This window comes from Neovison vison, chromosome 1 (genome assembly GCF_020171115.1).
Source record: "Neovison vison isolate M4711 chromosome 1, ASM_NN_V1, whole genome shotgun sequence".
Lineage (NCBI taxonomy): Eukaryota > Metazoa > Chordata > Mammalia > Carnivora > Mustelidae > Neogale > Neogale vison.
In genome coordinates this window covers 77,325,966-77,339,192 of record NC_058091.1, presented here as the reverse complement: position 1 = coordinate 77,339,192, position 13,227 = coordinate 77,325,966, and the positions used below count along the sequence as shown (strand labels likewise).

The following is a 13,227-nucleotide window of genomic DNA, read 5'->3' as shown; positions in this document are numbered from 1 at the left end:
ATGAACATGGAATAATTCTCATTACTTGGTTCTCTTTTTTTTTTAAATTTGAGTTTTGTGGTTCTCCTCATATAAATCATACAAATATCTTGTTATAATTACATCTAAATATTTATTTTGTTATTTCTAATGTAAATGGTACTACATTTTGAATTTTGTTCATTCTGATTTTTTATTGCTGCCATATAAAAGAGAACTTACTTTTGTGTATTAACCTTGTATCCTGAAGACTTGCTATAATTACTTACTAATTTCAGGAGGTTTTTCTTAATTCTTTGGAATTTTCCACACAGATACTTATCATATGAGAACAAAGACAGTTTTATTTCCTCCTTCTTAGTTGGTAAGTTTTAATTTCCCTTTCTTGTCCTATTGCATTAACTAGTACTTCTAGTACAATGTTAAATAAAGGAATTGAGAGGGGTATCCTTGCCATTTTTCTTATCTGGGGGAAACCTTCTGTTTGTCATTAATTCTGACATTAGCTGTAGGTTTTCTGTAGATATTTTTAATCTAGTTAGGGAAGTTCTGCTCTATTCCTAGTTTGCTAAGAGTTTTAATCATTAATGGGTGTTAGATTTTTTCAAGTGATTTTCTGTTCCCATTAATAGGATCATGCGTTTCTTCTTCAGCTTGTTGAAGGATTGTGATGGATTATATTAATTGAATTTTCAAATGTTGAAACAATATGCATACAGGAATAAATCCCAATGTTTAATTTTTAAAATTCATTGTTTGATTTGATTATATATTAGAGTTCCTTGATTTTTTTTTATAAAGTTCTCGTCTAAAAATACTTTAAACTTTGTGGTATATATGTACATGTAAAAGAAAATTGAAGTCCCAGACTTTCCAAAGCAATTTAGTTGAGGTGAAACAAAAGTTAATGCCATTAAAAACAAACAAACAAAACACCTGGAAACTCTCCTTCCTACAGTGCTTGTTAGTGTGACAAAGTGATCCCCTGCAAAACAAGGACCCTCATTTAGGTTCCTTCACTTGGGAACAATATTTTAAAAGGAGGACTCATTTTTGTATTTTAAAAAGATAAACTCAGTTTATTCAGTAAACATTTATTCAGTGCCTCTTTTGTGCTGGGAGCTGGAAAAGCATAAATGGTTGCAGTGAGTTTAGTTAATGTCAGAATGCATCTACCTGGATGATAGAGACACATACACAGGGATCGAGGCCCATAGCATATAGATTACCAAACATCCCCTGATGGAAAGAAAAAAGATTTCACAGAAGTACTGGAATTTGTAGTGGATTCTGAAACTAGATAAGAGGTTTGTCATTAAGGAGGAATTGGAAAGACATCTCCAACATAAGGAACAACATAAACAAACCATGGAGTGTGAAGGTTCATGTGGCTGGGTGCTGGATATATAAGAAGCAGTGAGCAAAAACTTGAAAGTCACATGGAGAATTGGTGGTGAAGGGAACTATAGTATCCTACCAAAGATTTTAAATTTATATCCTTCCTGTGAGTCTTTGAAGATGCTAAGTCCAAATATTCTTTCTGGTATTATGCCAATGTAATTAATAAAGTTTTGTTCATAAAAGAACATTATATGTAATGAACTGACCAACAATATATAGAAAGTCATTGTCATCTTATTTGAAAATAGTCCCACCCACTGTGGGTGACTTTAGAAGCCACCCACAGTTGTGTTATCCCCATCCTCCTGTCTCCAGAGACAACATCTTCTGTTTCATCATTTATAGTTTCTTTGTTACATGTGTCAAGGACATAATTTCTATATCCTGTGTGCCATTGTTACTGACACTTATGATTAAATAACATTTAGAAAATCTTCGTTTCATTTAATTAAATATCATGCTTTGCTCCAGAGATATACTTTTTGATTCTTAAGTGTGATTTAAGCATATATTTTGAAATGTAAACAGAGTAAATACTTCAAATAATACAATTCCATTTAGTAGATTTACATACTATTTTTAAGCATTTTCACTTTCGAATCTGAATCTGACTTTCATGTATTTATACTTTTGTACAGATTATACTTACAATCAGAAAAATAAGTCTATCTTCAGAATTTGGGACAAAGTAGAAATGCTTCAGACATAGTAAATATTTTTTATAAATGAGAATTGGACAATATTATGACTGAAAGCTCCACTAGAGATTGCTTAGTGAAATAAGCTTAGATTATAAAAGAAGCAGGTAACTAGCCTAATGTCACAGAATAAACTATGGGAAAGGCAGATAGCTTATTTTGAGATAGATCTATACTTCACTGTTCAAACAGGTTAATATTTTTAATTACCATTGACTTTTATCAGTTATTTTTTTCAAGGACCAATAGTACAAGTGCTAACTTCAACTTAAGAATTTTTCACCATGATTGCTATTGCCAAGAGTTTTAGGACAATATAGATGCTGTGTATGGCTTTTCCGACTAGAATCTTTATTCTAGTATAAGAATATAATGAAATAAAAATCCAAACTTTGTAAGTTACAATAATGAAAAAAAATTTTCTTAACTTACATTTTGCCATTCTTGAATTCCAAAGATCTGAATTAAATTTTCATTTTTTTAAGAATAATTTTTCAATCAGTTTATACTACATTATTATTCTATTAAAAATTGGGCAGTAATAGTCAATAAGACACAGGTAATTTTATGTAGAATAGTGATAAAATTTTCATGTTCGTTCCTGAAATTATTTGACCAAAAATGTATAATTTCATTCACAGCAAGGAGAAAGTAACAATGCATGTGGGGTCAATGATTTCATATGATTTCTTGCAATATGACTTTTAGAGAATGGGGTTAACCTCCATTAATTTGTTATAAGATGTAGCATAACAATTAGTTTTTATACAATTTTATTCAAGGTAGTGTATGTCAATTTATTTTTTCCTAAACAAGTCTTTAATGGAAAATTGATTTATAAATGAAAGAAAAAGTCAATAAAAAGAAAAAAAACTCAGGAAAAACCTTTGTTTTGTAACATAACAGCTTAGAATATACATTCTATTAAAGATTTCTAAGGGAAAAAAGATCCAATCCATATGTGGTTTCAAAATAATAGCAGGAGCAGAATGAAATATTAAAACAAAAAGGCATAATTAGCAGCTTGATGTTCTTGAGCTCATACAGAGGCATTTTCTTGGTGTGTTGTATGGTGCATTTCCACAATCCTTTATATAATCTAGCCTAGAATGACAATGGAACAAAGCTGATTTTTCTCACTGTTGAACAAAATTTTAATCTTCAAGTATTTATGTTAAATAATTAAAAGTTGTTTTTACATGCCAGTGATGGTAACTGAAATTGTATATGAGGAAAAATAGGATTTGTAAGAGAATTTCACTATGAAAAGCATGGAAACAGACTCTTGAAGATTAAAGGATGTGTGTTTTTTTGTTTTGGGTTTGTTGTTGTTGTTGTTTTAAAGGGAGCCCAAGATGGGGCTTGAACCCAGTGTAGGGCTTGAACTCACGACCCTGAGATGGTCTCATAGCATCACCTCCAAATCTCGTCAACAGCATTGGCACACATTGCTCTCTTACTGGGCTGAAATTCTCTTTAGCACTGAATGGCATTCTTATCAATAAATGTGTGAATCACGTAAACCAAATGTTGCATGGCAGATTACAGCACCCTGCGGGAGATCAATGTAACAATACACATTTCTTTAAATAAATGTTGTTCTGCTGTGTAGATAGGATTTAGATCTGTCTAGTTATTAAAAAGATGAGGGGAGTGGGGAGGAACATAGTGAGAAGAAACTAGAAAAGAATTTCCTATTCATAAGATAAAATAATTGTGAGAACATTCCGAAAGTATTAAATAAAAGTGAGAAGTGAGATGCGCTATGTGAGCAAGTGAGATAATGGAGAATTGCCAAAGGTTCTCTTGAAGATATATAAAATACGTAAATAAGCAGAGTGCACTCCTTTTCATGTGTCGTAAAGCTCTGCATGTAAACCATCTTCTCTCTGTAGCCCACTTCATGTTCCTCACACCCACTCTCCAGCGCCTAGCCTGTTGTGGGCGCTCAATAAATATTAAACAATCAAAGCACAAACTGTTGTGAAAAAGTTTGGAATTCACAGGAATCAATAGTATTGTTATCATTTAACATTTATTGAGGGTCAACAGCATGACTTAGTCCACATGTGCAAATAGGTTATTTTATAATCACATATTAAGCAAATAGTTAAATACAGTTTGTGTTAACTAAACTTCCAGTTTTACTCCATTGGTCTGAAATGCAAAATTGTTTCTTTTTAAAATAATTTTGACACACCATGAAATATAAACATTAATTATTTAAATAAATAAGTTTCTCGCAGGGAAACCATTACTCCTAGATATTATTAACATACACTTTGAAGTATGAGATGAATCTACAATAAGTACACATCACGTATTCTAAATAGACCAGTGCATGTACAAAGAATAGAAGAATCTGAAAAGGTGAAGGACGATGACAAATACATAAAGCTGTAATAGCATTTGGGTTTCCCTGCTGTTATGACAACTTAAAACACTAATACAAATATGTAGGGCACCCTTGTTTACAAAATAGAAGCAAAGGCAAAGAAAGAAACTCTTCAGGCGAACACAAATTAGTGTGCTTCTGAATTTAGAAACATTTCTTAACGTAAGGCAAGATATAATTTTTTATTACAGGAAATGAACTGTATTTGATACATTTATGATCCAGTCTCCAGTTTTATCCTGAATAAAATGACTACTAATTGTGCTCAGATTTATTCTTGTGACTAATAGGCACTTAAATTCTATTTAATCTTTTTTCGTGAATATTTTTCTGTCATGTTTCTACTTAACAATTTTGAAGTGATTTTTAATAGTTAAGAGAATGGAAAACTATATTTAATATTTCTGAGGTGATTTTTTCAGTTTAATTTTAGGATTCTCAAGTATCTATAAGTACTCAAGTTTATGGCATGTTTTTCCTTAACATTTGAATATCAGAATCTTAGAAAAGAAAGTACTTCTAGACTAGCCTTCCCCTAAAAGAGAATAGCCTCTATATCTTGATGTAAGGAGCACACTGCTTAAACACATGGTTGAATAGAAAATTTTTACATTTGGAAGGACTAAGAGATCATCTAATTCTGTTCCACAGTTGTAAAAATAAGAAAAACAAGGATAAGCCTAATGTTTCTATATTTATACTCACATATTGGCTTAATTGGGCATTGTTTAAATTTCTCCTTCATTTTAAGTTTTTTTAAAAAAATTCACAAGAGTTGCAATTATTAAAATTTAATTTTTCAATGTTTATCTGTATAATGACTATTCACCATATGCAGTTTTATTTATGTGAGAACACCATTTACAAAGATCATAATAATATGGTGTCACTAATGAATAATGTATATTTAATTATTATTTTTTCTCTACTAGTTCCATTTTAGAACTGAAGAATTTAATCACTTATGTCCTGGTTTCTAAAATATGGCAAACTTCACTCTTGGAAATCATATTTTGATTAACTAAATATTCTCTTAATTGAACAATATTTAGAGGAACAGTTCATCTAATAGTCTTTTCTTTAACAACCCCTCTGTATTCATTCAACCCACAGATACCCATTGAACACATACTGTATGCCAGCACTGTTGTGGGCTTCTAGAACAGACTGTTAGAGAAGACCTTAAGTGAACTCATACATAGGTGTGAATGAAAGAAAAGGAAAGATGACTTGCAAGTGATCTAATTTATTAGTATTTTTTTTTTTTTACCTTTTTACTGTTGGATTTCAGTCACTTTGAGGGAAGAAAATTAAAAACGAGGAGATGTTGGGACTTCAATCTACAATTCAGATCTTTTAAATTTAATTGTCTTGACTGGTGTCCTTCCCTGCCCAAGTAAGTAGCTAGCCCCTGGATGCTTCTTTAGAGTGACTCTATTGCTCATCTGGCTAGTAACAAACAAATATTGCTTAATGTTTTCTTCTGAAAGAAATCAAGATTGAAAAAGAAAGGTAAATGGGATTTAGGAGGCAGGTCAATTTTGAAAGTGAATAACAAGGAAGAAAATGTACACTATAAGAAATTAAATGTCAACAAATGAATAAATTAAGCTTAATGAAACATGATGCACTCTTTCTAGGTGTAATATGCAAATATCTAAAGATAAGTCCTCCTATGGTAGAACACAGCATGTAGCAAGTGTTACAATGTTTTATCTTTGACTTTCCTTAGCTCTCACTATAAGAATAGCAACACTTACTGTGTTAAACATTTGTATCTCTTGATGCTTCTAAGTACAGCCTATTCCAAGGAGGAATAGTTAATGATGTGGTGTGTGTGTGAGTGTGTGTGCACCTTTAAATGGAGAAATTATTTATAAAGTGTTTCTTAATACTCAAAATTCTAGTCCAGCCAATTTAAGATCTTCACAAAAAGAATAACTAAAAAAACAATTAATCATGAGTTAGAGATAAAATAGAGTTCCATTTTTGGACTTTTGCAGAAGTTAGATTAGCCAAATTTCTACTTCTTATGTGATGCAAGGTCTAGGTTACTAAATTACATTAACATGAAATTCATTCCACCTTTCATTATGTGAATTTCCCATAATGTAAAGTTTAGCTTAATCAATGTTTCCTAAGCACAATTACAATTCAGACTAAGTTCAGAGGTTCAGTAGATGCAATTTTATATAGATCACCAAGTATATTTTCAATCTAGTAAGAATTTTGAAAATCATATTTTTCCCCAGTACAAGTTCATGATGCGAACTTAAATGAATAAAAGTGACTCTTTAAGAACTATTTAATTGTATTTCAATGCATTATAAACTGGTTTTAGATTATACTTCTGAAGATAAATAAACTGCATAAGGAAGTGAAGTACACAATAGATTTAGTGTCTCATCTTATGAATAAATTTTAGAACACTCTGATGAAATCTGTAAAATGTCATTGACTTATTTTCACATTAACTTTTGATTTTTTAAATCACAAATATATTTTTCATATCAATTATTAGTCATACATATATCATCTCAAAAATATGCGATTTATCCAAATACTCTATTTCTTATGATATATTGAAAATATGAGGCCATCGCTTTGCAATATTTAAAACCAAAATGATTTACTAAGTCAATATTTAAAAAGCCATTGAGAGAACCTCATTTTTTAATGTAAGCTAAGAGCCTAAGCTCTTACGAAAAGGTGTTTTTAATAAAAAATTAATTATAGAATTTTGTGAAGAAGTTAACTTCACATCTCTAAGAGCCATATATAGTCTCCTACCTATTTGAGGAAATATTACAGAATTAATGAAATGGACACCAACATGCAGGTAAGAAGAAATAAAAAATCTGTGTTTAAATACTTATCTCTTAGGTGCTATTACTAGTGTGGGCATTTTACATTCTAGCCAGTCTTCTCAATATGCTGTGGCTATAAAAGCAAATCTACAAATGTCAAAGATGAGCAATCAACACCTTTATATAAAAAGAAAAAACTGTGAAGCTTAGTGAGATCAAAGTGGTTTGACAGTTTATCTCACCTGATTTGATAAGGAAATATGCCTAAGTAAGGACTATGCAATTATCTAAGAATTTATCATTCTTCATATCCTTTCCCATGTTTTCTCATTTGAGCTCCACATCTTGTTGAATAGACAGTTCAGATATAATTAACACCCCTTTATTTGTTTGTTTGTTTGTTTGTTTATTTATTTATTTATTTCAGAAGAAATTTAGGCTCAAGGCCTTGCCTAAGTGAACAAGTTAAAGTTGGGATGTAATCCTCCTATTCATCTACTTTATATATCAGAAATACCCACATCAGAAAGAACTTGACAGAAACTCTCTATTGAATTGTAAAATTTCACAAAGCCCCCAAAAGCCAAAATTAATTTGAAAATATTTTCAGTGTAATTGTAATCTGATTTTATTTTGAAAAGCCCAAGGAAATAAATTTTTAACCAATCCTTTAACTTAATTGAATCCAAAACCTTAATTCACTTATCTGAAATGTGAGAAATTAAAGGGTTTTCTTGATATATCTGTGTCAAAAATAAATTTTTTTCATATTAGGAATTATTCCCAAATTTAAAAGGAAAAATTATTTTGATTTCATTCTTGACAAAATCATTACTAGTTCTGATTTTATTACAATAAGTAATAAGTATTATAATAGATGAAAAACCAAAGACCAGGGAACCATAATTAAAGTTATTAGCACTCTGAGCTCTAACAGAAGGCCCAACATCACTTTACAAGTTTTAACTCTACTGTACTCTTGCATTTTTCTCAAGGATACTCTAGAATAATATATTTATTTCATGGCCACATAAATAGAACTAAAATGTATTACTTTTAATATTCTGATTTTTAATATTGAGATTTCAGACCTCTTGGGAGAATCAATTGCTGAAGTTACAGTATAAACTCAAATAATTTACTTTTGATTTTTTTTCTTTAAGTTTTACGTATTATATTTTAAGCATGAGAAGTTACTTTTGCATAAATAGAATTATGTCATCTTTATTCTTCAAACTATGATCAATGGGGTGGTGTTAAAAACCACAAACCAAACAGAAAAATGTCTACCAGTTACCCCAGATCATTTCCTTATTCCCAATAATCTTCAGCATTTTCCCTGATATAATTAAGAAGTCTGTGGAGTTTTCCTGCTCTAAACTTATACTCAAAGTTTAGTTATACAAAAGAACAAAACCCAGATTGCTGCCTCACATTCTCCCTGGAACAGAAAAACATGCAAGGACAGTGATAGAGAGTAAGAGATTTAACAATTATTGTCTTCCTCCTGTCTGAATCCAGTGCTTTCCTCCTCATGTTGTTGTCTTTCTAAAGAAGATAATGTCAACCTCCTTCATTTTTTTTTACCTTGCTCCACTGTCTTGGTTGTTTTCTCTTCCTTCTTACCAGGTACAGCTGCAAAGCAGAGATAACGTTAAATAAAAGTTCCAGATGGAAATGCTGTTTTTGCTCAAAAAAGCATTTTGTAACTCATTCACTGCCAGCTCTTTCTTCTAAATAAGCTATTTCGAAGCTTTTCAACATTTCTCATTTCTCTATAAACCAACTGAAACCTATTTTAAATCTAATGTTAAAGAATTAGAGAAAAAAGAAATAATTTCTTGCCTTCTTCTGACTGGTTTTTCCACTCTTTTCTACCTTCTTCTTTTATATTTTGCTTTGACAAACAAGCTCTATGAAGCATTCTACTTGACAGGACTATGATTAATTGACTTACAATTCAGGTTATTGCTGGAGTCATTCAGTGTCTTGAAAATGTCAACTAAGATATTCCTTTAAATTCAAGCTTAACTTAGCTTAACCAACTGAAAGAAGAGTGTGGTCATGCTTGAGATTCATTTAAATATGAAAGTCATCCCAAATCATAAGTAACCAAAAGAGAAATAAGATTATCATTTAGATGCTGTTTAACCTGAACTATTCTTTCTCTAAGAGTCATTGCTCTCAGTAGAGTACTCACTGTTAACCTATTTATACATCAAAACAGTAGCAATTATTCATACAAAATCAGTATTCCTTACTGAAATAATTGACTCAAGCAAGGATCTTCAGAGGACACTAGCAGCCATTTGATGAAAGATGATTAGGGGACTGAATATTGCCATTACAACCAGGTATTACCCCACAGAGTTACAAGGGGAAAATGCAACTTTGAAACAAAGCAATGTGATTGTCACCAACTTAACCACTGATGAAACTCAGAACCATTGGGACATCCCAATGTCTGGGACATCCTCACCATCTGGCTTCTTAATGATATACAGTGTGATATATATAAATCAGTATTGCCCGCTGAAGTATTCTTGCCAAAGCAACTGACTATCCAACTGGATCCACTTTAACAAATGATTTAGTTTTCAGTTTAATCAAACATAAGATGTAAAAAAGTATTGAATAATATTCTGAAGAATTCACCAAAGCAATCAAAAATGTCTACAGTGTACCTGGCCATGATCTCTTAAAAAAACAAACAAACAAACAAACAAAAACCCAAAAACCAAAAAAAACGATGTCATGAACTAGAGAAGGGAGGGAAAGGTAGCATAACTTCTTTTCAGAAAACTTGCTGAATTTACCCATTAATTATAATAGTTCAGCTGTAGATCCTTTTGATTGTTTCAAGTAAATAATAGTTTCATTTGTGAGTTTTATTTCTTACTTTTCTATGTTTGTACACATTATTTCTTTCTCTTACCTTATTGCACTGGCTAAAATATCTAGGACAATGTCTAATAGAAGTGATAATAATAGACATCCTTGTCCTAATTCTCAGACGGAATTTTTTTTCATTTTTTCTGAGAATATTGGCTAATGGTTTTATATATCTTATCAGATTAAAGAAGTTTCTTTCTACTCCGGTGATGTATTATATTAAATGGATCTACTATAATGGATGTAATTTCCCTTTCTTCTATTATTCTGATTAATTACATTTTTTTCAAACTGCATTCCCTAAATAAAACCAACTTTATTATGTTTTATCTTTCATGCACATTATCAGACTTGATCTCCTAATATTTTGCTAGCATCTATGTCTCTATGTTCATAAAAGAAATTAGTTTGTATTTTTTTCTCTTTTTTAGTCCTTGTTAGGTTTTGCAATCAAGGTTATTCTAGCTCCATAAAATGAATGTTTCCTCTTTTTTCTATTCCCAGAAGGTTTAGAGTAAGATTAGTGTTAATTTTTCCTTAAATGTTTGAAAAAATTCACCAGTGAAGCTATCTGGCTAGAATTTTCTTTGGGGGAAAAATTATAGTTTTGGATTCAAAATATGAATTTCATAAAAATTTTCAGATTTATTGTAAAATATTCCTATTTTCAGTTTTCTGTAGGATCTGTCATGATGTCTCCTGACATTGTTAATTTTCTGACACTGATGTTTCATGCCTTCTCTCTTTTTTCTTAGTAAGTTTTCATAAGAGTCTATATATTTTATTAGGTTTTATGGCAAATCTAATTTTGACTTTTTTGCTTTCCCTATTGCAGAACTTAATTTACTACTTAATTACTTCTTAATTTACTTAATTTTATTATTACTTTTTAAAAATTTGTCTTCCTTCTAATTTATTTGGGTTTAATTTTCCATATTAAAAAACCATTGGCTTTCTTGATATTCAATTTTCAGCCTTTCTTCTTTTCTAATGAATATTTTTAAAGAGTATAAATTTTACCCTACTACTGTTTAGCTGCACCCCAAGTTTCAATGCAATATTTTCATCATACTTTAGATCAACTTATTTCCAAATTTTAATGTCATTTTTTCTTTGACACATGGGATATTTAGACATGTATTGCTTACATGGGATATTTAGACATGTATTGCTTACATTTTTATACTATTATATAATAGTATAGTATTGTTTCTAACATAGCAAGTGATTGATATGTTTTTGCTTAGTGATTAAATGTATTAGTTGACAAATAATATGTCTTAATAAGAAATGTCCTGAGTTGAAAGGGAAAATGGGTAAGCTTTGGTGTTAGTAATTTTCCAGGAATAGGATGGATTTTAGGTGTAACAAAGGAGCAGGAAAGCCTTAGATACACCTAGAGGAAAGTGAACAAATTTTGCTGAAGTGGAATGTTCCCACAGAGGAGATATGGAATAATTTAAAATAAAAGATGAGGCCAATTACAGAAGGCTTTGAATTCTAAACTAGAGTCAGACTTTACTATGCATACTTTAAATAAAGGAGCTAGTAAGATTTGTGGTACATTAATAGAAATAAAACACTGAAAATCTGTAATTCTAATAGAACCCATGGATATATAATCTTACTCATAATTATTTTATCCAGAAGAATCATTATAAATATTACATAGCAAATTTATACTTTTCAGTTTATTTTATTTTAATCCTCTGAAAAGTAAATGTCTCTCAGCAAACAATTTGAATGTGACTTATATATAAAGACCACGTTTTCTTTTCAATGATGGGTTCCACATTCATATTAAATAGAGGAGGATAGTCCTCTAAAGTGGTTTTTGTTACTCAGAAAAGGTCACTGCAAATGTTGATTATCTGTACAGAAAAGAACACATTTTGCATGAAATGATGAGCCTTTCACTTCTACTTCTGATGTAAAATTCATCAAGCCTAATTCTGTGGAGAATAAACTTTAGAAATAAATAGCTCATGTTAGTAAGTGGATTTCCTAACTGCCTGGAATCAAAAGAAGACCTCAGTCAATTTCTTTTTCTATACTACAGGGTACCTGAAACCTCCTTTAGTGCTGAGAGAAATTCTCTTTCCTCTACATTTGGAAGGATTTACTTTAAGGGAGGAAAGCAAATCTATATTGCACTCCTTCAGAGATCCCTACTAATATAAAGGAAACAAAGTAACTAACATTCTTAGAAAGTAATGCCTGGATTAGAGATAGTCCTGAGGTAAACTGTGAGGCTGAGAAATTGGTTTCTGTAGTTCCAGGTTTTTATTTCATTATTCATCTCCTCAGTTTTCTTTAGGGACTCAATTTTCCAAAACAATTTAATCTCTCCTTTCTTGACCCTTATCACTCATGAAGGCCCTGATGTGTTTCCATTAGCAGTAGGGGTTGTACCTAGGCAGTGAGTCTTCCTTGGAAATGGGGTATGTTAGAATCCTGGTAAAGAAGTAAGGAGTAGGAAAATATTTATTGTTTGAAATGTCCCCCACATGATATTTATACATTATTTCTGGGATGTAGGCCTACAGTCTTAGCATGATAAACCACTACTTCCAAGGAAATAAGAATGTAATGTTATCTGTGCTGAAAGGTTGCTCAGATTTTGAGTTTACAGACTAGGGATGTCAATGATTGAAGCAATAGAATAAATCATTAATTGTGGAAGAAACAGTCTTACTTCTTGGATATAAGGATCCTCAGATATATATTATGGTGGAGAAACAGAAAAGAGAGACTTATCAATTCTTAGATGATGCTAAGTGACCAATGTATTCATAAGACCATTCCTTCCTGCTACCAACTTTCCTGAATTTTACATTATATTCCTGAATTTGGAATTATGAGTAATATGATATTTATTGCAGCATTCAAAATGAGACATGTCTGAAAATGAAGTTGAAAGGGAAATAGGGGTTAGATCTTGGGGTCTCATGTCATTTTAACAAGGTTGGACTTTATTTATTTTATGACCAACTTGGAAAAAGAGGGTTTTACATTGAATGGCTTAGTAAGTTTTATGACCTTGATAACTTGGTTG

At 30.9% G+C, this 13,227-nt stretch overlaps 1 protein-coding gene across 1 annotated transcript in view; it reads right to left on the bottom strand.

Annotated features, from left to right (window-relative positions):
* The window catches only part of TRDN (triadin), a 297,181-nt gene that overhangs the window by 69,172 nt on the left and 214,782 nt on the right, over window positions 1-13,227 (bottom strand). Inside the window, 1 exon segment of the mRNA XM_044238841.1 lies at window positions 8,868-8,915. Coding sequence (XP_044094776.1) covers window positions 8,868-8,915 — 48 coding nt within the window.